Below are 27,872 nucleotides of genomic sequence, written 5' to 3' on the forward strand. Positions count from 1 at the left end.
TGTAAATGAGCACAGTCCAGTGTGGACTACCAGATTCCACACCCTTTACAACTGCAATGTCACTTCTTTATCCATGGAGATGGATAAAGATCTTGAAAATTGTGCTACTAGTTATAAATCTCACCTAAGTTCTCAAGTTAGATTAACTAAAGTTCTTATTACATGGAGCCAGACTATAAAAACAAATTAGCCTTAAAATCAACTAAGTATGTGATTTTTAAAATAAGTGATTAAATCTGAAATTAAACTTCTCCACGGACTTTTAGGCAATTAGTATTACACAGGTCACGTGATTCAATGTAAAGAGAGCCTCTGTTAATGAATGGTTGCATCTTGGTGTTGCTTTCTGTTCTGAGAAATAGTCTTACCAGCAATAGGAGGGCCAAGCAGAACTGGGCCACATTCTATAATGGTGGTCAGTCCCACAGCACTGGAAAACTTGGTCGCACCCACGAGGTCCATGAGAGTTTCAAAGAGAACGCTACTAACACTTCCAAATCCGTAGCCAAAAAACACGGCATAGAGCACTAGAGTGGTGTAGGACTGGGCCAGCGGGCACAGGAGATGGCATAAGCCGTTGAACATGACCGCTAAACTTAAGAAGTACTGGATCCGGGGTCGGACCAATTTGGAGTTTGCAATCAACCCTCCAAGAGGACGAGCAAACATATCCACAAAAGCCATCACAGACAGCAGAAATGCAGCTGAGTACTCATCTATTCCCCTGTCTTTCGCATAGGGAGCCAAGAAGATAACGGGAGCAAAAAATCCCAGAAACATAATAACATTTCCAGATAAATATATCAAAAATCCTCGGTGCTTGAACAGCGATAAGTCTAAGTATTTATTGATTTTTTCACTTGCTGATTTCTTTGTTTTGGTCTTCTGCATACTTGGATCTTCTTTGCTTATGTCAGTCTTATTTTTGGGCTTAGTTTGTTTGGGGCCAATGGGCCTCATAAGAGCCCCAGCCACACAGGCATGCAAAAATATAGCTGCTAAAATCAAGAAGCCGCCCTTCCAACCGTAAGTATTAGAAAGGAACTGATTGAAAGGAGCCAATGTACTTAAGAAAACAGGACTTCCGGCCATGGCCAGCCCATTTGCAATAGGTCGTTTCATATAGAAATATTTGCCAATTATTGTCAAGGCCGGTTGCAGGTTGAAGGCTAAACCTAAACCTAAAAGGAACAAGACAAAAGGGAGAGGAAAGAGATACAAACATATTACGCCATTCACAAAAAGACACGAATCTTCAATGAGTCTGTTCAAGTGGATAAGGCAAAGCCACAAAGGCAGTAACCGGGAGTAAGGATTAAACAGTACAAGTATAAATGCAATTATAAAACACTAAAATGGTTTCTTGGACACCCAATATGCCTGCTGTTTATTTCTTCAATTTAAAGTATAAGGATAAAAGCAATGTACAAAAGAAAATCATAGGATTGAATGAAAGGAGGATAAAAATATTAGTTATTAATTAAAATCAATTACTTTCACAAATCATCCCAACTCATAATAAATAAGTTCATAGAGTCAGTTCATTAAAATAAGTTCATGATATAATTTTGCTTCTCTGTCAAGAACAATGAAATTCGAAAATGAAAAAAATGTTTTTAATTGCACAGCTGATATAATGTGACCAGACCAAGATGATTGTAATTTATAGCAATCTTGAATTGCCCCACAGATATTTCTCTCAAAAAAATCATGAAAATAATTTTAATAAAAGTATTATAAATTTGTGCTATTAATTTCTTGCTTTACATTCCTTACATTCCAAATTCAATGTGTATACATACACACATTTGCTAATTAAATAAGATTTTGTTTCTTAATGCTGCTTGCAAGATACATTTCAGGGATTAAAACGGATGGTTTGTATAAGCCAAAGTTCCAACTATTTAGGAATTATTTTGCAGTGTTGAGTTTTGCCTTTGAGACACAAATTATGTCATGCATTTCACCAAATCACTATTTAGCAATAGTAATGAATAAAGTCCTTTAAAAAGTGTATAAACTGGGTTTATATCAGCCACTTCTTTTTTACCCTTACCCTAGTTATTATTCTGCCTTATTGCAGGGAATAGAGCCATAAGAATGATTGGTTTACTAATTTACCTACATTGAAAAAGTTTTGCAAAGTGGTGAAGTATTCAAGTTTTAGGGAATACAAGTTTATACTTACTCCAACCCTTTCATATGAACATTGTTTATGAGTAGAATGTCTCTACAAGCTGAGAAATTGAAAACATACCTCAACATACCTGCAAGATGTAAAACACTTAGTTAATAAAACTGACCAGCTTTTGGTTAAGTAGCTTGTAAATGGAAGACCCTAAGGTAGCACCCAAATATTATGTTTCAGAAACTATCTGTATCTTTATCTTTTACTCTCCTTCCCTACTCTGACCCTTGGAATTTGTGTCTTGTGCCATCTGTGGTAATTTCATTTTCATTTGGCAGGAGCTCCCATCTATTTCACTTTCTGACTTTGTAAAATAAATGTAATGCTTGAAATCAGTGGTTGCAACTCTGCCCTGGCTCATGTGTTTATTTGTCCTGCACTTCAGATTTCCTCAGCTCCAGTTCACTTGCCAACAAAAATGTGTGTTGCTGAAATGGAGTGAGTTCCAGAATGACATGATGTTATATGTGTCATTATGATTACTGTTTGCTAATTAAAAAAAATAAATTGCAAAATGCTAGATACTCTCCAAAGCATTTTGTACATTACTCATTCAACATCATAAGAAAGCAATTATCATTTGCCCTAAATCATAGACAATGGGACAAGAGGTGTAAGGATGCTAACATAGCCAGGATCACACAGGTAGTATACACTGAGCCAGGTTTGACAGCTAAGTCTATCTATTTTCAAAAACCCTCTTGGATTGATACAGTTCTTTCCTCTAAAAGTATCAAGCCTTTCTTAGACCCACAGGAATGAAACTATAGGTGGAATGAATTCTATTGATACCTCTGGTATTGAGAGAGTAAAATCATCTTCTATTATATCTTGCTCTGATTTCTATAGTCAAATTCAATGTGGTTGGAATGCTTAAAAAAAACAAAGGTCCTTCCTGCCACTCAGACCCTTCTTAGACATAAGATTTTCATTTACAAACATCAAAAAGTGTCTTGCTATACTCAAAAGGCAGAGAGATGTGGTTAGGGAATAAAGGGAAAGACTTTTTTATCATTATTATGATGATATGTATCTTTTTTCTATTTTTGAAGCCCAGTCTGGCCTTAAATGCCAATTCTCCTGTCACAGTCTTCCTGATGCTTGGATAATAAGCATGCCCCCTCTCTCCAGATTACTACCGACCTTAATACATCTTTTTATTCTCTCTCATCAAATGAATGTAAAGATAGAGTGATCGAAACTTTCAAATGGAAAAACACTACTATTTATTCATCCATGGACATTGGAACAAGATTAAACTACTTTAATGTACAAAAATCCAATTTTTTCCTTTAAAATTTGAAGGTATAATTTTTAAAAGGGCTTTTATTGTGCACGTAAATAAAAATAGTGCTTTCAAAATGTACAAGTTTTAGGTGTGTTTGAGAGAATCACTGCTGTGCATGAGATAATGGAAATAAAGTGGAAGTACATCATTTTGAATACTTGTGTTCAGTGAGAAACAGCCTCATCAAGTTTTCCTTACTAAAGAAAAACTCGGGTCAAAGCTTACAAGCTCTATCTCAAGGAACAGTATATTCTTGTTGTTGTTGTTGTTGTTGAAGTTAAAGGAGCATATCTAGAAAATACCTCTTTCATACCATTTTAAATATATTATTGGTGCTAAATCAGACACTCAGAAATAGGGTAAACAATGAAAAATGAGTTTATTTTTTAAGAAATCATATTAGGAAATCTGTTCACAATCCAACTTCAACTGGCTTGAAGGGCAAAACAGTGAAGAAATAAAAATAAAGCTGTTTTCATTCCATTATTTATATGATAATCTATAATCATCTGATCTGACTTTGGAAGTGAAATGTTTGACTATACCATAGATAATATTCATATGTACTAGATTTTAAAATAGTTGGCAGTAGCACTGCTTTTAAATACAAGCAAGACAATTTATCTGTTGTTCTTTCTTTCTAGGGAACTTTAAGAAAAGTGTTAAGAAGATCTTGAGCCAGGTGCTACTGGCTCACGCCTGTAGTCCTAACAACTCAGGAGGCTGAGATCTGAGGATTGCTATTCCAAGCCAGTCTAGGCAGGAAAGTCCATGAGATTCTTGTCTCCAATCAACTATCTGAAACCTGGAAGAAGAGCTGTGGCTCAAAGTGATAGAGCACTAGCCCTGAGTGGTAAAGCTTGGGGATAGCACCCAGGCCCTGAGTTCAAGTCCCATGACCAACAAAATAGAAAAGAAAATCAGCTGAACACCAAACATAGCTTACCTCCGATGAAGCCCACGGTGAGGTAAAGCTGTATTACACTGTTACAGAAGGAAGCCAGCACCATTCCCAAACAGCATAATAAACCTCCAACTATCACCACTGGCCGGCTGCCATATTTATTCACCAAAATGCTACTGATGGGACCTGAAGAGAAGATATTAAGAAATATTCAGTTGCATTTCAGTTCATTTCTTTATCCTCAATCTTTGTTAATTTTGAAAGCTGGGAAATCATGTTTCAATGATCAAAGGAAAAGATTAGTTTACATGGAACATAAAGAGGACTTTTCAATACTTAACTATAGTTGGTTTGATAGATTATTACTAGTAGTAATAGTAGTAGCAGTAGTAGTAGTACCATTATTTTATGTGGATGCTGGGGCTTGAACTCAGGGCTTGAGTGCTGCCTCTGAGCTATTTTGATCAAGGCTAGAACTCTGCCATTTGAGCCACAGCTCGACTTCCAGCTTTTTTTGTTTATTAAAGATTAGTCTCACAGACTTCCCTGCCTGGGCTGGCTTTGAACTGTAATTCTCAGCTCATAGCCTCCTGAGCAGCTAGCAGTACAAGCTGGGTTATTATTGTGTTTTAGTTCTTGAGCCAGAGTCCCACTGTGTTGTCTGGACAGAGACATTAAGAAATTCTTCTGCCCTGGCCTTCCAATTGCCTCCCAATTGTTGGTTATTTCTCATCATATAAGAATGTACATGAGATAATAAATTACAAGTCTCTAATATATAGCTTGTTATGATTATCACCATTCAAATTTTTATATATTTTTTATTGCAAAAATACTGTACAAGGGCTTACAGTTACATGAGCAAGGTAATGAGTACACTTCCCCTTTGTTTTTCCCCCTACCATACCTTCCCTCCCCATCTCTCCAACTTCTCCCCCCACCAAGCTGTAAAGTTCATTTTCAACATAGTGTCTTGTATATCTCATTGTTACAGTAGGTTGCCCTGTATCCTTATTTCAGCATTTTGTTATTTCCCTTCCCCTCCCCAAATTAGAAAAATGTATATACAAGATGTAGGGGACTGGATCAAATACAATGAAAACAGGGGTTATACCGTGGGGGAAGAACATACAAAAGAAACAAAAAAAATCACACCGTACATAATAAGTACGTTAAAAACAACAGCAACAAAGACAAAACCTCTTGTGTCCCTATCTTGGGGTTCATTTGGTTTAGCATCATCTTCTATTTCATTGAAGAATGAGGTTGGGATATTGACAAGTATTGCATTGAATTTGTAGATAGCCTTTGGCAGTATTGCCATTTTCACGTTGTTAATCCTCCCAATCCAGGAGCATATGAAGTTTTTCCACTTCCTTAGTTCTGCTTTAATTTCCTTGTTCAGGTTTTTAAAGTCTTCATCATAGAGGTTCTTCACTTCTTTAGTTAAATTAACTCCTAGGTATTTTATTTTTTGTGGGGCTATTACAATTGGAGTTGCTTTCCTGATTTCAGCCGTGCTTTTCTCATTATTAGCATACAGAAAAGCTATAGATTTTTGAGGGTTAATTTTATATCCTGCTACTTTGCCAAAGTTTTGGATCAGCTGGAGTAACCTGGGAGTGGAATCCATGGGGCACCATTCAAATTTTAATGGAAAAGATTTTCAACATTCTAAGACACTGCTTTTACTTCAAATTATTTTAGAAAAACAATGTTCTACATTAGATGGACTTTCCCAACATCTGTTTATGTCAGTTATAGGTATGAGGGTAGCTATCATAGCTTTTGCACACTTGAATTTAGATATTTTCCCATGACTTGTGTGGTCCATGAGTAATCCTTCTAATGGTAATCAATCATTTTACAAAGCATTTGAAATAGACATATGAAAATAAATTTTGACTTTTACCTAAACAATCTGTTGACAGATTCTGGAAAGTCAAGAAAGTAGCAACATCAAACATTATAGAATATGTGGAGTAGTTTATGTGAAATTGTAAAATTGGATCTCTTTTAGGACATGTTACCTCACTGGCAAAGACAACATTTTGTGTGTGAATGATACGTATTGAGGACTGAGTCAGATACTGAATAAGAAGAAGTTTAGAAATGCTTTAGCCAGTTTATTTAGCCTATTATTTTCCAATCTGTATGTATTTCTGTGTGTTTGTGAATGCATGTGTTTGTGTGCAAGTATAAAAACAATCGGGAGTGACTAAATCATTAAAATCATCAAAACTTCATTAAATCCAACAAAACTATGTGTCACAAAACTAATCTCTCTATATAACAAAGCATTATGTCTTACTTTGGCAGAATTATTTCCTGTCTTGAAGTTTCATAAAATAGCAGCTCAAGGGCTGGAAGGTGGCTCAGTGGTAGAGTGCTTGCCTTGCATGCATGAGGCCCTGGGTTTGATTCCTCAGCACCATATAAGCAGAAAAAGCCAGAAGTGGCTCAAGTGGTAAAGCACTAGACTTGAGGTGAAGAGCTGAGGGACAGCACCCAGGCCCAGAGTTCAGGCCCCATGACCAACCAAAAAAAAAAAAAAATAGTAGCTCAGCATTTTAATAATTAAGCTTATCTGAGATTCAGTTAAAAAAAAAAACACATTATTTTATATAGCCTATCAATGTGTCAATGGTTGCTTTGATATTTTTTCCATAACTTAAAATTCTATGTCATCTGCAACTAAAGACATTACTTCAAGGAAAATAAATGCCAGGTGAGATCGCAATTCTCACACCAGCATGGTCTGGAAAAAAATGTGTGTGTGTGTATGTTTTTTTACCTAATAATGTAACTTAAAATTTTATTAAATACTATCCTGTGCATTTGGGAATTATCTACATGGATAGTATTTAACACATATAGAGTTTCATTCACTAAGATGCTCATATTGTTCCATGCAACATAACTATTAATAATATAATTTTAGAAAGGTAGAAAGTTATCACTCCAGAACAGAATACAAAATTTTGTGTTTGAAATAATGGACATAATTATACACTGAAAGGCCATTTGAAAGAGAGCTCTATTCAATGTGTTGAAAAAAACTCAAAAAGAGTTGTGCAAGGTTGGTGAAAAGAAAATTTTGCCCTTAATGGAGCACTCTCCCTTGAAGAGCTATTAAGATAAATTATTCATAAGTGTTATAATAACATATACATAGGGTTTAAGAAATTGCTATCCTCATTAAATACACATAGGTAAATTCAAATCGTTTTGAGTGAGAAAAAGTCATAATAAATTTGCTTTGATTAATTATTAAATTTAGGTGTGGATGTTTCATGGTATTCCATTTCTGTTCCTTTCCTCAAAATTACTTAACTCATTCAATTTAATTTAGTTTAATTGAATTCAATTCAATGCTCCATGTCATAAGCTCTTTGTAAAGAGGAGTTAATTCACAACAAGAAAAAAATAATAAAGCCCAGCCATAATCCTCAATGTATCATCGTAAGTGATCAATGTAAGAAGTGAATTTTAAGCAGTGACATACATTATTATGAGTAATAAACTGAGAATGGATTCACAAGCATTATTAATCAATTATTTGGACTACTAAAAAGGAGATATCCTCAAGTTTATTTGTATTACATATTCCATTTTCTATGTGGTGAATTTAGTACAAACAAATGGGCATATAGCATAATTAATTACTATATAAATGTGATTGCCTAAGTTGCATAAATTTAAAATTGAGCCTAGTCTATTAATCATACTACAACTTGCAGCATATTGCAAATAATTATATCTATAGGCCAAGATAACCACATCAAAGCTTCTTTCCTTACTTTTTGATATTAAGGATAGTCACTAAAAATAGAAGAAAAAAAATAGATCTAGATGTGTTGGCAGATAAAAAAGCATTTATAACTTCTATAGAACCATCAATCGAGATGTAATGAAAGTTCTAATTTTAATAAAATGTTTTTATTCTGTTATATACTTTCGTTGATTGATGCCCTTTAAGGATGTATTTATGTAATTCATATATAATCCTTTTCTAGCAAAATGCTATCACTTTGTAAGTGATCTATTAGGAATAGTCAAAGCGCTTTCTCCCTTAAGAGTAAACGTTTATAGGATGTCATAAAACTTTTCTAATTTATAGTAGTTGCAAATAAAATTTTAAGTTGAAAAATTGCAAGAAAGAAAACACATTTGAATTCTTATTTTGGGGTTCATTTCGCCTAACATCAACTTATCTGACCGTTTCTGCTTGTCTAGACATATACTAGTTATTGCAAATAAGGGAAACCATGGGACCTATGTTTCTTCGGGCCTGGCTTACATCACTTAATATAATTTTTTCCAAGTCTTTCCATTTCCTAACAAATGGGACAATGTCATTCTTTCTGATGGAGGCATAGAATTCCATTGCGTAAATATACCACATTTTCTTTTTCTTTTTCTTTTTTATTTTTTGGTCCAGTCGTGGGGCCTGGGCGCTGTCCCTCAGCTCTTCAGCTCAAGGCTAGCACTCTACCACTTGAGCCACAGCGCCACTTCCAGCTTTTTTCTTTTTGCTTATGTGGTGTTGAGGAATTGAACCCATGGCCTCAGGCACGCAAGGCAAGCACTCTACCACTGAGCCACCTTCCTAGCCCCATATACCACATTTTCTTGATAAGGACTCAAATGTTTTTCCTTTCTTGCTATTGTTTCTAACATATTTATAAAATATTTCTTTGTTGCTTTGTATGTCCCTCCCCCATGGTATAACTGTTTTCACTGTATTTGATGTTGGTATAATTTGTGGAGGGAAAGGGAAAAAACAAATTGTTTAACTAGGGATACAGGTGGACCCATTGCAACAATGAGATGTACAAGATGTTATGTTGAAAAACGAACCTTACAACTTTGGCACGTGGTGGGGGATTTTGGGGATGGGAGATGGGAAGGAAAAAACAAAGGAGGAGGCAACAATGCTTGATAAGAAATGTACTCATTACCTTGCCTATGTAATTGTAACCCTTCTGTATGGTATTTTCATGATAAAAAAATTAAGTTGTGATACAGACAGAAGATACACTTTCACAAAGAATCTCTAAGTGCTCAGTGTCAGCTTGAAAAGGTACCCACCTACCCTTAAGCGTGAAAACTATTATTTAACACTTTTCATCATTTCATTAGCAGCTTAGACTTTTATATTCATGAGAAAGATAAAAATTGAAGAAAAGAGCAAGCTCCCATCCATATGTGATGTGTTCCTATGCCTGGACTAGCTTCATGGGTGTATCTTTTTAATGAGCCTTAGGTCTAAGTTCTGAGCCACATCCATTCTTTCATTCAGCAATTCTGCAAGATTTTACTTAGCATGTGTTTTTCAAGTAATCATGATGTTTAATCATTAGTTATATCCACAATAAAAATGCCTTACCTGTGGTAAGTTATATCTGAACCCATACATACATAGAACATAGATAGCAGTTGTCAAAGTACTTTGTTCTATTTTCTTGTCAAGCACACCAACAAGAAAATGGTGTGAAAGAATGATTTTTATTTATTTTCATCATAGTCACAAAAAATACTAGACAGGCTCATCTAACCTCTCATTCTTCAGGTCCACAGTTTCAATCAACCTCAGAATTTTAGTGTTAATAGTGATTCCCACATTGATGAAATTGTAACACATGGCTTCATCTGTGAGCCATGCCATCATGGACTTGACAGCTTGTCTCTTGCCTCAAATCCAAAGTTGTATGTCTGAAGTATTCCTAGCTGGGCACTGGTGGCTCACACCTGTAATCCAACTACTCAGGAGGCTCAGATCTGAGGATGGGAGTTCAAAGCCAGCTCAGGCAGGAGAGGCTGTGAAACTCTTTTTTTTTGGGGGGGGGGGGGGCAGTCGTGGGGCCAGAACTCTAGGCCTGGGCACTGTCCTTCAGCTCTTCAGCTCAAGGCTAGAGCTCTACCACTTGAGCCGCAGCGCCACTTCCGGTTTTTTTCTTTTTGCTTATGTGGTGTTGAGGAATCGAACCCAGGGCCTCAGGCATGCAAGGCAAGCGCTCTACCACTGAGCCACCTTCCCATCCCAGAGGCTGTGAAACTCTTATCTCCAATAAACCACCAGAAAACCAGAAGTGATGCTGTGGCTCAAGTGGCAGAGCACTAGCCTTGAACAAAAGAGCTCAAAGATAGCTGCCGAGACCCATTTAAGCCCCATGACCAATAAAAAATAAATAAAAGAAGGAAGTATTCATATTATTCCTTAATTGGTAAGAGGGGATGATTATAAAAAAAATGTTTCTATTAGCAAAGTATTTCCTGTTGTTGATCTTTACAAAGCCAATGTGGTTTATAACTTTTACATATATGGTGCTCAAAATGTCTAACTTCTGGTATGTACTAGGCGTAGTAAACTGCCAACCAGCTCATTAATAAAAACAATGAGTCATTAATTAGCTTGCTGGTAGTCAACATTTTATGTATGTTCTCACAATGGGTTGCTGGAGGAATTAAGCCCTTCTGTAAAAACTCCAGTGGGAGGCCTATGATGAGATCATACTCGTTTCTTCTGAACTTGTTCCTCTTATGATTTTCCCTTGACTGAACTTATTTTGTGTTCTTTCGTTTCACTAAACTATAGAGACTACAAACAGCTAATAACATTGGTTAACTAGGTCCTCTAAACTTTTTGAGTAGATCATTAAGGAGCCTCAGACTTTTCTCAGTCTCTCTTATGGCTATGTTTAGGCTTCTTCCATATGATATTTGCAACAACTTTATGACCTTACGACTTTATGAATAGGTCTCTTTTACGCATTGTTATCTGTTTTATAAACTTGAACTTGAAGTGCTTGGTCTTCTTTCTTCTGTATATGACAAGAACATATGATAAATTGTATAAGAAAGTTTGGAATGTAATGTAATGAACATTTCATAAAATGTATTTGATCCATCTGAAACCAAGAATTGGATTGACTATCATTTGGAGCTATAAAATTTTATGCATATCATAAACACTAACTGAAGAAAAAAGAAAATATTGTAATTTATTTTTCATTTTCTATATTTCAAATATCCTGTCAAATCAAATAATGAAAAACCTAACAGGTAGAAAACAGTTGTTTGCAATTACTGAAATATACCTGTGTTTACTACATAGAATTTTTCTGTACTGAGATGGAATAGCTTTCTATATTGAGGGATTTCTTTTTCCTAAGAAAGTTTTGTTGAATGAGGAGAGTTATTGTTTTGTTTGGACACAAGTTGACCACCTCTTCATTATTTATTTGCCTGAGGTATATTTTACACTGTATCTGGTATTGAAAGTTCACCTAATTTCTCTTCCCATATGATCTTTTTTTTTTGGCAATCATGGGGGCCTGAACTAGAGGTCTGGGTGCTCAGCTCTTCAGCTCAAGGCTAGCGTTCTACCACTTGAGCCACAGCACCACTTCTGGCTTTTTCTGTTTATGTGGTGCTCAGGAATGGAACCCAGGGCCTCAAGCATGCAAGGTAAGCACTCTACCACTGAGCCACCTTCCCAGCCCCCTTCCTATATAATCTTTCATTTTAGGAAAATGAAAAATATGAAGGTACTAATTAGAAGGCAGATATTTCATTTTCTATTACAAAGGATAGAGATCTAATAGATCAGTCATTTTCAGTTTGCATGTTCTTCATTAATAATTGCTCTGGTTTCAAGGACAGGGCTGGGGTGTTGGTGGTTAACGCCTGCAATCCTGGTTACTCAGAAAACTGAGATGCCAGGTTCATGGCTTCAAGCCAGCCCAAGCAGGAAAGTCCATGAGACTCTTATCTCCAATTAGCCACCAGAAAACCAGAAGTGGGGCTGCAGCTCAAAGCAGTAGAGTGCTAGCCTTGAGCAAAAAGAGCTCAGGGACAGCACCTGGGCCCCCGAGTTCAATCCCCATGACTAACACCACCATCAATAAAAATTGTCCTTGTTTTATTTGTTAGGACTCAGCAAATTCTACAAAAGTTATTTCTTCATGAAAGCTGGCTCAGTATTCAACTAACCTTCCAAGTGTGAAAAACTGTCATGCAAAGATTCTGAAGGCAGCTTCAATAATTGAAGAAATCAAGGAAAAAGATTAGCATGCTAGATATATTTGGTGCAAAACAGAGACAGAAGTACTGGAGAACATGGTAGTAAATATCTATTCCTTTTCTTTCTATAGTTTAAAATAATACTTAAAATGATCTCACTTTGATCTACAGCAGAATTTTTAAAGTGATTTTATATCTCTAAAGTTTTTAAATTTTATTTTATTTTATTTTTTGTTGGTCATGGGGCTTGAACTAGCAGCTTGGGTGCTGTCCCTGAAACCACCCTTTTTTTTGGTTGGTTGTGCTTGAACTTGGGGCCTGAGCGCTGTGGCTGAGCTCTGCAGCTCAAGGCAAGCACTCTACCTCTTGAGCCACATCACCACTTCCAGTTTTATGGTGGAGATCAGAGTCACAAACTTTCCTGCCCAGGCTAGCTTTCAAAGGCTATCCTCAGATCTCAGTCTCCTGAGTAGCTAGGATTATTGGCCTTTGCCACCAGTGCCCAGCTGTACTCTTTTGCCCAAGACTAGCACTCTACTTTGAGCCACAGTGCCACATACAGTTTTTGTCTGGTGGTTAATTGGAGATAAGACTCTCTCAGACTTTCCTGCCCTGACTGGCTTTGAACTGCAATACTCATATCTTAGCCTCCTGAGTTAGCTAGGATCACAGGCATGAAAATCCCTATGAAATTATTTAAATGTGTGTATATGTATGCATGTACATAATTCAGAATGAATATTAAGATTATATTCTATTAACTAGTCAATTTACAGGTTGAAGATTTACATTTTAAGCAACTAGTAAATAATACAATCCTTTCCAAATGATGGTATATATATGTGTGTGTATATATATATATATATATATATATATATATATATATATATATATTTATGCCATGGGAATTTTTCTCTCATTATTGTCCATAAAATATTGCATGAAATCTCATGCAATGCTATATTACATTTTCACAATATTACATTCCTGCCTTCCATTGATGCTTCAAACTTAGTTTTAAATGATAGTTTCATAAGACATTCTATGGGAAAAAAAATGAGACATTCTATGAGCCATCTGTCTATTGCAATCTCCCAGACCTTTCATCTACTATGTACTATTCTCATAACTCTGAGTTTCTAAACTGAGCAGACTGCTCTTCATAAAGACATCTTGCCAAATACAATTCTGTGGGTAAGCCCCATGCAATGTGCAGGACCCACACCAAACATTTCCCCAAGTATATTCATATTACTTGGGCTTCAGTGAAGATATTACACATTGGCTATATGGGCCCTTCCAGGAACTCTGAATACCATATAAATACACTGTAGTATGGGTAGTAAAGTGATAGCAGTTCTTATTTACTAATTTCAATTATTCCATCCTAACTTTATTCTTGAGGGGGAGTCTGATGAGAACAAAGTCAACAGCACTGATTAAAAAAATCAGTGTTTGTTAAAAGTGATTGTCTTAGAATTTAAATGAATCTTTTTCAGCAACTCTCTCTACTCATCCCTTAAACATCTCATTAGCTGGGAAGAGCAGCATCTGTAAACAACCAGACTTGTCCAGAGTATTGAAGCTCATTCCATTTATTGTCATGGAAATCTTTTCTAGGACAGAAAGTTTTTATGATAAACTTATTGAATAAGTTTTTACAGCCAGGAATGGTGGTGCAGATCTATAATTCTAGCTATGCATGAGGCAGAGGTAGAATTCCAAGGCCCACCCATGCTAAAATGAGACATCATTCAAAAGATAAAGACTAAGCTCAAATGGAAGAGCATTTGAAGCACAAGGCTCTGAGTTCAAACTTCAGTATGGCCAAAAATAATAAAAATATTTAACACGACTTTAACACTTGGGAATCAGTTATGCTACCAGGTTAAAAAAGCAAACTTATTTTACAAAATTACACAATAAAATACAATTGATAATGAATATTGATAGTACTATGACATGTCTCCTCCTGCAAAACTTTCATTTTTGTAATTCCTACTAAGATAGGTACAATGGAAGATACTTACTTGAACCAACTTTGTATTTCATTAAATTTATAGAAAATGTTTATAATAATATAGAGCTCAATAAAGTGAGGTATTTCTTTTTTCACTGTGATAAGTCACTCTCATATTGACTAAAATATTATGACATATCTTTATTTTATAGGTAAGTTATAATATTACCTGCATATTATATCAAATTGCTTTCAATTAAGTATCAGAAAGAGTACTTAGATTTATTCTTGTTTCCAGTCTTTTTGCAAACACACCACATGTGTTAGATTAATCTCATTTTAATTTTGGTTCAGCTTTTCCAAGATAAATTTAATCATTTACTTTTCAGTGCTTTAACAATAATTCTAAAAAAAATAACTTTTAAAGGCTTACTTGAAGTTAAAATCAATTCAGACATTTTCTGACTGAAATTAAATCTGATATACTTGATTAGTTTGAGAGTGGGGACCAGTTTTTGGTAATTGAGTTTGGGAGGCATCATTTTTAAACCCTGTGAATGAACTAAGTCTGCTGCTCCAAAATGTTCAAAGGTTCAGACTTGAAGCATAAGATAAGGCTTCTACTCACAAAAAATCCACAGATAAATGTGTCCCTCTGCTGGGGTTGCCTAACAAAACACGATAGATTGAACCGAAATATAACAGAAACTTGTTTCTTTGTGGTTCTAGAGCTGAGAAACCCAACATCAAGATGCCAGGGAGATTCATTTCATTCCAAGTCCTCATCTCTTACTTGTAGGTAAGTAAGAGCCAATGTATGCTTACATATACATACGGGGGGGGGGGGAGGTAGAGAGAATCTTGCTAGTGCGTCATACAGACATTAATCCTGCGAGATATAGATTCTAGTCCTTCTGACCCTTTCCTCACTTACTTATTTCAAGAGGTTGCATTTCCAAATAGAGACATATGAGGACATGGGCTACAACATAAATTTTGCAGGAACACATCCAGTCCACAAAAAATAAAGGTAATTCTTTTGGCTTTCCTTTCATGACTTTAATGGATTAAAATGCTGCCTTTACATGATAAAAGAAATAGTCTAGAAGATTTTTTTTGTTGCTTTGTATGTCTCTCCCCTACAGTATAACCCCTGCTTTCACTGTATTTGATGTTGGTATAATATGTAGAGAGGAAGGGAAAAAACAAATCGGTTAAGTAGGGATACAGGTGGACACATTGCAGCAATGAGATGTACAAATTGTTATGTAGAAAAACGATCTTTACAACTTTGGTGGGGGGTAGGGGGGTAGGGGGGATAGGAAGGGATAGTAAGGGGAAACAAAGGAGGAGGCAACAATGCTTGATAAGAAATGTGCTCATTATCTTGCCCATGAAATTGTAACACCTCTGTACGGTATTTTCACAATTAAAAAAAAAAAGCGAAAAGAAAAAAAAAGAAATAGTCTAATACTCATTGGATAAATTCTAGTAAATCTATTTTTGAAGACTCAAAAATTGAGAAGTTTATTGGTTATATATCATCATTTTATTAATAAGAGAACTGCTAGTGTGATGTTTTTCACAGAACTAGAGGACCATTTAATGAACTTGTTACTAAGGGCTTGAAACTCTTCCATTCATACCACATTGTCAAAAGTACAGTGTTTTAAAATTGAGGGTAAGCTGGGAGGGTTTTAAGATGACTTGTTTGAAAACTCCATTGGCTTAAGCTTTACAGAAAAATCCACACAGAAGATCTAATATTTAATCAATGATGATGAAATCAATTGCTAATCTGCTTCTTGCTCCATATCTTTTTATTATATCTAAGTTTACTGAAAAAACAAAGCAGTTTATCTCCAAAGCACTGCCCTTCTACAGGCCCCTCTTAAGGTTGTAGGAAGACTGAAGATACGGGTACATGGACTTAGGTTAGATACAATTGGAATGATTTTCAATACTTTTTCTGAAGTTTCAGTACTTTTTCTACTCTTAGTTGTTTCTCCCAGAACTTCACAATATTCAGAGGCAACAAAATCTAGATGTGCTCCAGGAGATAACAATATCTTTTTGACTGCAATCTAAATAAGAATATCAAGTTTACAGAATTTAGTCTACATACCTAAAACTGGTTCTTGGTATAGCAGAGTTACAATGTCTATATACTTCCTAGCCTCTAAATCTCATGATTTTATTACTGATGTGAGAGATACAATTGAAAAAATTAGAGCACTCACAAGAATTTATATCATTCTATGGCCACTGCAAACAAAGGACATCAATTTCTGATCTGCTCATTAACTTCATTAGGAAAAGAATAATAATGGTCAGATTCCAGTCTCTTTCTAATATCAGCCACCAGCATAATTTAAGAAGCAAAGGAAAAGGTTGAGTCTGTAAGAACTGATGTAAAATAATTCTGACTGAAAGACAAGGTATTTAATATTTGCATAATTTAGCCTTAAATTATCATTTATATAATTGTTCTTTCTTGAAGTCAGATCATTAACATATTCTAAAATATTTCCTCCTAATTTACACCCTTACTATCCTACAAAACATTTCCTATTGTATCTTAAGCCATAATTCATAAGAAAGACAACTATTTATCCTGTCAGTGAAACAGGAACTTTTCTTGGAGTTTATATCAGATAGTTAGATAAATAGATAGATAGATAGATACATACATACATACATACATTATATATATATTATATATGTACATATATATTCATATATTCCAATAATTTAGGGAGAAATTTTAGAACATAAATGAAAACTTTGCAGTCTATTTTATTTTACTTTTTGGGTCCGGTCGTGGGGCCTGAACTCTGGGCCTGAGTGCTGTCCCTCAGCTCTTCAGCTCAAGGCTAGCCTCTACCACTTGAGCCACAGTGCCACTTTTGGCTTTTTTTCTTTTTGTGTATGTGGTGCTGAGGAATCGAACCCAGGGCCTTATGCATGCAAGACAAGAGCTCTATCACTGAGCCACTTTCCCAGCCCAAACTTTGTAGTCTAAAAGAAAACGACAAAACTTAAAAATAGTTGACAATGAACTTTCCAAAAAAAATTCACGAATATACCTTATTAAGTTTCTTTCTATGCCCAACCCCTGTGAAGGTATTTTTTAATGCTGATAACGTGAATTTTACTAATAGAAATAAGATCCTACTTTAATGGTCTTCCAATGCTTCTAATAGACTACTAGGAAGAAAGATCAAGACAGAAGTATAAGAGGCAAGGGGTTTAAGAGGAAGGTAGACTGTTTTAGATACCACATAGATACCACTTTATATATTATCACAAATTCTTTGTTTTATTGTGAAAATACCATAGAGATGGGTTACAATTACATGGGCAAGATAATGAGTACATTTCTTATCAAGCCTTGTAGCCTCCTCCTTTGTTTCCCCTTCCCATCCATTCCCATCTCTCCCCTCCACTTCCTTCCCCAGTGCCAAAGTTGTAAAGTTCGTTTTTCGACATAACATCTTGTACTTCTCATTGTTGCAATGAGTCCACCTGTATCCCTATTTAAACAATTTGTTTTTTTTTCCCTTCCCCTCCACAAATTAGACCAACAACAAGTACAGTGAAAACAGGGGTTATACCATGGGGGAGGGACATACAAAGCAACAAAGAAATATCTTATGTGTTAGAAACTATAGCAAGAAAGAAAAAAAAAAACATTTAACCCAGTCCAGTAGATGGAAAGAAATCAAATTAAAATTTAATCAGAATTAAACGAATTAGAATAAAAAAAAACCTGGAAAGAATCAACAAAACAAAGAGTTGGTTCTTTGAAAAAATTAACAAAATTGACAGACCCTTAGCAAATCTTATCAGAAAAAGAAGAGAACACACCCAAATAAATACACTCAGACATGAGAATGGAAACATCACCCCAGAAACAACCAAGATTCAGAACATTATAAGGGAATATGTCTCAAACCTTCACTATCACAAATTCTATAAGATGTTGTCTTAGTTTTATGATTCTGAAGAAGTTTCATTTTACATGTATGTTATCAAATTAAAAATATTGATAGTTAACAGCTATCAGATAGTGGATTAGTAGATGTCTAATTTTAAAATGCATTTTCTTTAAATATGTAAAAGAAATCCATCCAGAAGGTCTTGACAAGTGTTAACTAATGAATGACCCCAAAATATCTTCCATGTCAAATTATGTGATAGAGGTGACAGCCCTGTTATTTAAAATGGCAGTAAACTTTGAAAATAGAAAAAAAAATACACTCATTAAAATAAATAGTATCCTTAAGCTCTCTGACAAAGGTGTGATTATTTTTCAGAAATAGAACTCCAAAATCAGTTAATTATAAATCATAAACCTGTCTTACAAGACAAAAGCCCAGAGATGGGCAAGTATCATTGCAATGAGAATGCATAATCATGGCAGTTTCAAAATGTATTAAATTTGTTACATCTGGAAGTGCCACTTTTGTATGGACAGTGGTTCACATGTTCTTTACAAATAATTGTTAGTACATGCATCAGGGTAATCATTAGTGACTTGTTCATTAGACAACTGGGTATTTCTATGTTTTTCATATTCCCCGCTTTCTGTCTCGATCCAATGTTTTCTCTCATATGTGGAAGTTAGATCTGAATTCAAAATACATATGCAAGTATACGCAGGCTCATATGCATATACACAAACATATCATCTAAAGTATGGCATATTCAGGGGAAGATTCCAATGATGTCAGTCCTCTGAATGTCTTACAGTTTCACAAAATGAATACTGAAAAGCTGGAGTAAGGAGATGAATTCAAGAGGAACAGAGTCAGAAATGGAGACAAAAAGCTGAGAACATTCAATGTACGTACTCTAAAACTGACCCAGGTAAATTAAGGGGATGGTTGGGCCTAGGATAGATAAGGAAGAGTGATGAACAGGCTAACCGTGATCAAGATGAATGGTACTCACAAACTGACATATTGGATTGGAACCCCTTTCTACACTACTTAAAGATAATAGTGAAAAATATTATTTTATTCCATTAATACTATAGGTTATCATGATGGAATACTCCATTTTAACTCTACTATATGTGTAGTTACACCTTTGTTTTAGCTTCTCCTCAAACAAAGTTATGGAATTATAACTATAATCATATTTATAAGTTTAAACTTATAAAATTTAAGCTTAATTTCAATAATCTAGTCCTTCTTTGTAATGTAAATAACGCATGGAAACTTACCTCTTAAAGAAATTAAACTGGCTGTTCTTTAATAAAAATAGATCTAATAATAAATCATTCCATTCTCCAGTCTTTCCTAAGTGAATTTTTGTGGTAACTTAGTACGAGAATAACCCTGTTAACTACAAGTGTGCAGTATAGCATACCAGGTGCTGTAACTGAATTAGTTTCATCACATGATTAAAACATGATATGCTTTGAAATATGTATACATGTGGAAGAGCCAAATCTAGCTAATCAAAAGCATTACATATCATTATTTGTAGTGATCGGTTAAAGATCTATGAAGTAAAAATTTCAAGAATATGTTGTTATTAACTATGGCCACTACTTTATACATGTATTTCTTGAGCTTTATTCTCTTATATAAGTGAAATTTTGTGCCCTTTCATCAGACTCTTCCCAAACCTTCTCCCCACTGGTATCAAGTAATTAAAACTCTATGTCTATGAACTCAATTTTTCAAATGGGCATATATATATATATATATATATATATATATATATGAGATGATGTAGTGTATTTATTTTAATTTTTATTTTTACTAGCTAGATTAATTCTATAAAGTAGCAGGGTGTTTATTTTTAATTTACTGTGTACAAAAGTCTCATACAGAATTCAGGCTCAAGAAGTTCTAATTTTTTTTTGGACAGAGTTCTCATCCAGTCTGGCCTCAAAATTTAGATCCTCCTTCCTTGGTGTCCTTCTTACTGCCAGATTACAGATGTATACTACTATGCTGAGCACACTAATAGGTCTAAAATTAATCCCCATTATTGAAAATACTGACCAGAAAACAATGCCATGCATCATTGTACTTATACGATGCTATTTTGTACTTACACAAACATTGTCTTTAAATAAATCACAGTTCCCAAATTAAATGCAGAAGGTAGATATTCTTGCTCAGACAGAAGGCTAGGTCTCTATATAATATATTTCAAAGCCCAAGTACATTAGTGCAACCCTTTAAGGCTTCCTAGAGCTTCAATTCTGAGACTGATTTGGTAATCTAGTGACATATGGTAACCCTAACCACCCCTGTAATTCAGTTTTCACTGTTAATGATTTATGGACTACTTCACATGATCTTGAGAAGACCAAGGGAGTTAAGAGCGTTACAAATACTGAAAAAATACACTCCATTTCCTCTTCCAACACCCAGGTCACCTCTGCTTCACTGTTTCCTAATTATATAAACTAGCTACCCATTCACTTTCTCAAAATACAGAGACTCATTTTTCATTTGTTAGAATCTCAGAATGGATTGAGCCAGTGGATGATGTTATCTCTTCTGAATGATGTAAACTAGGCATTTCACCCCTGTCACACACGAAGTCTCACTTTCATCTTCTTGTGTTACTAAATTTTGTTCTCCACTTTTTGTTCTAGATTTTTGTTATCCACTAGACTGGATAAAATTACAAGACCTAAGCCAGGCACCAGTGGCTATTCATAGCTATTCAGGAGGCTGAGACCATGGATCACAGTTCAAAGCCAATCTGGGCAGGAAAGTCTGCAAGACTCTTATCTCCAATTAACCACCAGAAAACCAGAAGTGGTGCTCTAGGCTCAAAGTGGTAGAGTGCTAGCCTTGAGTAAAAAGCGCTCAGAGATAGTGCCCATGCAGGCTTCTGAGTTCAAGCCCCACCATCACCAACAACAAAAAAAGACATAGATTTGTCGTGGTGAGTCAAGAATAACAATGATACAATCTAGTAGTAAATTGTTAGAACAAATTAGGTAAAAATAGAAAAACCTCTTATATTGTTTAGTCTTTACAAAACATTGTAAGCATACTGCTTTATTGTTTTGTAAAAATACACTTTGAATTTTTGAATTAACTGATCATCTCTGTTCTGTTTCTACAATGATTTAGTTGTTGATTCATTCCTAGGTACAGTTGATGACTTTATTGTACTCGTCTAATAATTGTAGTAATTTCTGCTCAAATAGTAGTCACTTTAGAGTTTTTTTAGATTATTATATCATTATATGTATGCATATACATGTATTCATGTATTCTTTCTAATGAACCATCATTTATTTTAAATATAAAGAATATTCATCATTGCCTTCCTGACTTGGTAGAAAATCAGATTGGAAGGAACTCATCCAAACAACTCCTATTTAACTGTTTATTTGTCAATAGTCTTTGAAGGTAAAAATACAATAATTTGCTTCCAGTTTCAGATCTATCAGAATGGGAAAGTCTATAAGAATGTCAGTAAGGCAGGGAATATGTAAACCAGGGAATATGTAAAAATGTTCTAGTTGAGATAACTAGAATCACTAACACATTCACATTCACTAACACATTCACATACTCTGCCTGGTTTTAAGGGTGAAATCATTTCCTCATCTCACTATCCAGCTTTTCTTACATTTCACCATACCAGTCCCAAATTCCAAATTTCAGACTAGAACTCTTTCCTGATGATAGGATAGGCACCACTCTAATGTCTTAAAATAAGCTATTACATGTAACTTTTCATTTGAGCCCAGAAATCAAAATTGCTCCCATACACCTGATTTCCCTGAGCCACATCACTGTTCTTTCAATCTAACCAGAAGGCTGGATGTTATTCTAGATTACGGCTGGCGTTCACAGTTGACATGAGATTAATTACCAAATACCATCACTTCTATTACTAAGCAGATCTTGAAGGCAAGTCTTCTTTTTTTTTATTATGCTACTGGTCTTTCCTTACTTGACATTCATCCCATCTTCTACTAAACACAATAGATCACTGGAGTGATCTTCAGAAAGCATAATATTGATCCTGGCTTTCCTTCTTAAAACTCTTAATTGTCTTATCAGTTTCAGAATAAAGATAAACTACTTTAAAATCAGACAAGGCCCATTCATCACGTTGTCTCTCCTCAACCTTTGTGAAGCTTATTCATTTACTACATCTTCAAAACCTGAGTGACCACTATGCTTTTGACATGAATCTAGGGACTGAGGAAGTAAAATGCAAAGAGAGAAATGTCCTATTTTCTTAATTCACAAGACAATTATCCATTGTTCCCTTTGTCATTATCTTGTCTGAAGTAGATACTGTGATGGAATCTTCACTCTACTCCCATGATTGGCTTAGGTCTCTAAGTCCAATGCCCATTCCAGCTGGTATTTTAGGAGGATGGTTAGACAAAAACTAATTGGAACCAACTAAATAGAACCAATTCTTGTCTTGAGCTTTTAGAATAGAGTGCTTCCTACAAATATGAAAAAGAAAGAATGTTGCTTAACTGAAGTTGACCGTGAAAATATGTTATAATTACTAAGGGAGCTACATAAAGAAGAAATTCATAATAAAGATGACAGTTTATAATGACATAATTGAACCCCAAAATCAACTACTTTAGGGTTTGCCCTGTTATAAATTCATATGAGATAAAGCTCAGTAGTAGTAATAGCATAACAAATGTACTTATTATTTAACAGGAAATATTTCAGTACAAAATTTCAAGTTGCTCAGTTTTCATTAGACCACAAGCCATTCACTAATTAGCTTACATTTATCACTTACATTTAGTTCTACAATGACTCTAGTAAATAGGAAGTTATATTTCCATTGTGTATTGAAAATTAAAGCTTGGACAACCAGTGGTCACATAAAATTTAGCACATAGTGCTAAATTTTGAATCTATGCCTTGATTAAAGTTCCATTGGGCTTAAAATTATAATTCCAGCATAAAGCCTCTCATTTACAAAAATTAAACACATAATTGGAACTTTTCTGTACTAGTTCTAGCCATTTAATATCTGTGTGTAGCATTTTCTAAATATACTTAATGTGTTTAATAAAACTTTTTAGCCTAAATTTAATTAGTAATCAAGGAAAATTGTATAATATAAATGAAAAAAATCAGTTCATGGATCTATTCACCATACATGTACTGAACATTTTTAGGTTATGAATAGGGATTTTAAACAAGGAAATCATGACTCTTGCCTTCAAGGAATGTGTATTCTGAAAAACCTTCCTCCTAAAATTACAAGTGAAAAGAATTATTAAATAAGATTAGTATATTCTCCTTTTCTCTTAATATGATTATCTTGCTGCACGAGCATATTACTATATCTGAATAAATACAAAACACTTAAATGACATGTGACATGTTTTATTTTCAGTAAAATTTTTGCTGATGTTTACATACAAAGCTATCAAAATAAGAAAAGTATTTTTCAGTTTCACAAAACTTTTTTTCTGATTGCTCAGTCATCAATCTAATTTCTTCATTATTTATTTTGATCATCTCAATTGTCTTATTAGGAGAAGAGCAAAGTAAATGCATTTGAACTAGTTTTTGTATATATTTTTCTCTGTTATCTCAAGCATTGTTTCTATGGCCTGTGGTCACAAATGCTCAATTCTGAAAGAATAGTTCCCTCTTAGAATAACTTCTGCTCACTGACTCACCTCCCCCACATTTAATAATACACAGACACAGATGGTCTCTTAAAGGTGGAGAGATACATAATATTCAATAAATGGCATGCTTGTGACCAAATAAAGCTAACATTGAGAACGTAAGGAATTTAGCTAAAATCAATGCTAAGTAGATTATAGTTCTACAAAGTATAAAAAAAAAACTCTGAAAAACAGGAAGTCTCCAAAAATGTATTTTCCCTGTGGTAAGGACATTGAAAAAGAGCACCATTTATTCCTTTGCCTTGTATGTATCATAGACTAAAACACTGCTTAGAGAAGCTCATGTTGAGAAATAGTAGTTATTTTTCTTTCTATAAGCTTCTATGTGCTCCTTTCCTTTGGTGTTTATCTTTTAGGCCATGATGTTCTTTGTAGGTGCTTGCTATAAACCTCTCCAAAGATTCTCACAAAATATCCTTAGGCTATTTCCTCATGCCTTGCACCCCTCTCTTGTGTTCCTGCTTCTACAGTGATTTCTTCTTCCTTTGCTTAGGAGGATATTTGGGGATCTTGTGAAGGACTGACCAGCAATGAAGTGAACAGTATTCAGGCTTCTTTTTCCCCTTCCATGTCTGACAATTAGTTGCAAACCAACTAATCAATAGCATAAAGTCACTACTCTTAGTGGCTGGCCTCAGAAGCCCCTGGTGTTTTCCTGAGAGTCCACAGCCAATACTTTTTACTTCTTGAAAAAACTCTGAAGCGAAGGGCAGTGGATGGTGGTAACGGAAAGTAGTGGCTGCATTAGCTTGCTGACCCTTAAGAGCTTGCCTTTCTCTTCCTTCTGATGGGATGAACAGAACCATTTACTTTTATCTCTGGGTACTTTTGTGCTACTTTTAGTCAAAGGCCATTATTCCTATGAAAAACCCAGAATCAGGAGTCAAAAAGACATAGTTTCTGACAGCTGTCCATTACGTCTCTGACAGGTTTGTTCCTCCATATTTTCAAATAAAGTTGATAAAGTTTTTTAAAGTGACCCCAGATATAAAGGGTTACCTTCCATACCTATTGCAGGACAATGTTTAGAGATGTTCCAGAAACCGAAATCTACTCCAAAACTTGATCAATACCTTCAAGGGATTATTTTGTCCTTCAGGTTACAATTCTTGGGACTTGAGTTTTTTGTTTATAGTCTTTCGCCCTATGACCAGACATCAGTGTCTTCTTCCTTTGAGGTGAAGTTGCAGTGTGGGTCAGTTTGATTGTTCACCCTTGTTAGTTAGATAGTAAAAAAAAATCAGTCCCAAACGAGTGGCTGAAGTACCAGTAAAGGGTAGCATGAATATCAAAACAAAGTATACAGTTGAAGAAGAGTAAGATTTGACCTAGACCAGAATTTGGAGCTGGTAACTAAAAATAAAAAGCCAATGCAGGAAAATAGTGAGAACTGTGAAGGAGGGATCTTTTATATTTAAAGATATATAAGGACAAATGAGATGAGAAAGGAGACTACTATTGAGAAAAATGAGAAACTACCTTAGAGATTTATAAGGGCTACAACATATTAATAGTTCCATTTGACTGGCTCCACCTTTCTGCTTTTGAGTATGTCCTGAATAAGTCAGTATTTCTCATGCTTAAGAAATGGTGTTTGAGAAATGATTTCATCCCCCTATTTGTTTTCAGTGTAAAAGTCTTCCTATTGTTGACTCTGCTGGCTTTACAAGGGTGATAATAATCCAGCATGAATACTTTCTTTGTTCCCGTGCCTTTGGCAAGTTTCCCCCTTCAGTACTTCTGACAATGTCACCAGTTACTCATTAGAACTGGTTTAGTCATCTGCTGTTAATGCTTAATCCCTTCAAGTTTGATAAGAATTCATAATTAAATAATTTAAATTCATAGTTCCTCTCTTACTGAGGATAACTAGCTTGCAGCTGTCCAAGAAAAAAATGTATATAAATAGAAAAATGGAAATGTGCTGAGGGAAAATAGACCAAGTATCTGCTTAGCAGTTGATGAACATATATTTTGTAAGTCCAGTATCTCTGCAATAAACAGCCAGAAGGATGAATAATGTACTGCTCTTTGACAATACAATTTGATGCAAATCTCACAAACAAGGGATGAACTGAAATGGGAAAACAGTGTCCATAGTCATTGTCAGTTTTTGTCAGCTCTTTGTGTAGTGTGCCTGAATACACTAAACAAATGACCTATTGAATACAAGATAGGATATTATGCCATTAGAGAGGCCAAAAGGTTAGCATACAAGGCAGGAAAAGAACCATGAAAAGTATCTGTCAATTCACCTGCTCTGCTACAAAGGAAATACTAGCTCTATGTTATATGGAGAAGTCCTAGCAAGAGAAGAATTTAAGATGGTGAGTTCTAATCAACATAGCATTAAAACAAAACAAAACATGACTAGGGAAACATCCTATTCAAAGTGCCCATTTACTCAAGATACCAGAGTACACTTTATCCTAGCCCAAGAAATTAAGAAACATCAACATTTTATTAGTTACAGCGGGTGGTTTTACAAAGTAAATTATTTTAGAAGATTTATTCCTAAGCAAAAAAAAAAAAAAAGCCCAACAACAAATCGTTTAAATAGGGATATAGGTGGACCTATTGCAACAATGAGATGTACAAATCGTTATGTCTAAAATGAACTTTACAACTTTGGCGGGGGAGAGAGGGTGATGGGAAGGGGTGGGAAGGGGAAACAAAGGAGGAGGCAACAAGGCTTGATAAGAAATGTACTCATTATCTTGCCCATGTAATTGTAACCCCTCTGTACAGTATTTTCACAATAAAAAAATCACTTATGAAAACTCTTATAAACTAGTCTAAAATTTATCATTCCCCACAATGAAATCAACCCAAACACTGGCATTTAAATTAATAGTGGAACATATTTAAGTTGATGGCAATCTCCACTGCACAAAAATTTTAATATTTTCCTTGCTCTGAAAAAAATCTTATGATAGATATCTGGAAAGAAAAAGACTTGGAAAAATTATATTAAATGAAGTAAGCCAGGCCCAAAGAAACACAGGCCCCATGGTTTCCCTTATTTACAATAACTACATATGTCTGAGACAAGCAGAAAAGGTCAGATAAGTTGATGTTAGGTGAAATGAACCCAAAGATAAGTATTCAAATGTTTTTTTCTTTCTTGCGATTGTTTCTAACATATTTATAAGATGATATCTTTGTTGCTTTGTATGTCCCTCTCCCACAATATAACCCCTGCTTTCACTGTATTTGATGTTGGTATAATTTGTGGAGGGGAAGGGAGAAAACAAATTGTTTAAATAGGGATACAGGTGGACCCATTGCACCAAAGAAATGTACAAGTCGTTATGTCGAAAATGAACTTTACAACTTTGTGGGGGAAGATGGGGGGGGGGGGAAGCAGGTGGGAGGAAGGGATAGTAAGGGGAAACAAAGGAGGAGGCTACAATGCTTGATAAGAAATTTACTCATTATCTTGCCCATGTAATTGTAACTCCTCTGTATGGTATTTTCACAATTAAAAAAAAAAACAGTCTTCCCCAAACTAGTGGGATATTGCAGGATAAATTTATGTATTAATAAAATGCAAAGCTGGCACTGTTGCAGTTTTTCATTTAGAAGCACTCCCTCCTCCCATGGTTATGTATGATACAGAACAGAGAATTCATGATATAGGAAAACTGGTACAAAGAATTTATAGATTTCTAACAGAATCTCACATTATAATAGACTTTTTCTCTTTTTTCCTCTTAAAATGGGCATCTTTTCCCCCTCCTAACATCAAGTAATAAAACCTACCCCAACAGAACTCTTATTCCCCATGAGTGATATGAACGCAGCTTCATACCAATGACTGTGATGCATCATAAATTCAAA

General features: G+C 34.9%; 1 protein-coding gene across 3 annotated transcripts in view; it reads right to left on the reverse strand.

Moving 5' to 3' along the window:
• Slc16a7 (solute carrier family 16 member 7) overlaps window positions 1-27,872 on the reverse strand; it is a 144,292-nt gene that overhangs the window by 3,512 nt on the left and 112,908 nt on the right. For all 3 annotated transcript variants that reach the window (XM_042698675.1, XM_042698677.1, XM_042698676.1), the window contains 2 exons: window positions 4,423-4,566; window positions 369-1,181 (listed from right to left, as the gene is read on the reverse strand). In XM_042698675.1, the coding sequence (XP_042554609.1) occupies window positions 369-1,181; window positions 4,423-4,566 (957 nt within the window). The remainder of the gene's footprint in view (window positions 1-368; window positions 1,182-4,422; window positions 4,567-27,872) is intronic.

The sequence above is a fragment of the Dipodomys spectabilis genome, unplaced genomic scaffold (assembly GCF_019054845.1).
Source record: "Dipodomys spectabilis isolate Male_0828 unplaced genomic scaffold, ASM1905484v1 ptg000234l, whole genome shotgun sequence".
Lineage (NCBI taxonomy): Eukaryota > Metazoa > Chordata > Mammalia > Rodentia > Heteromyidae > Dipodomys > Dipodomys spectabilis.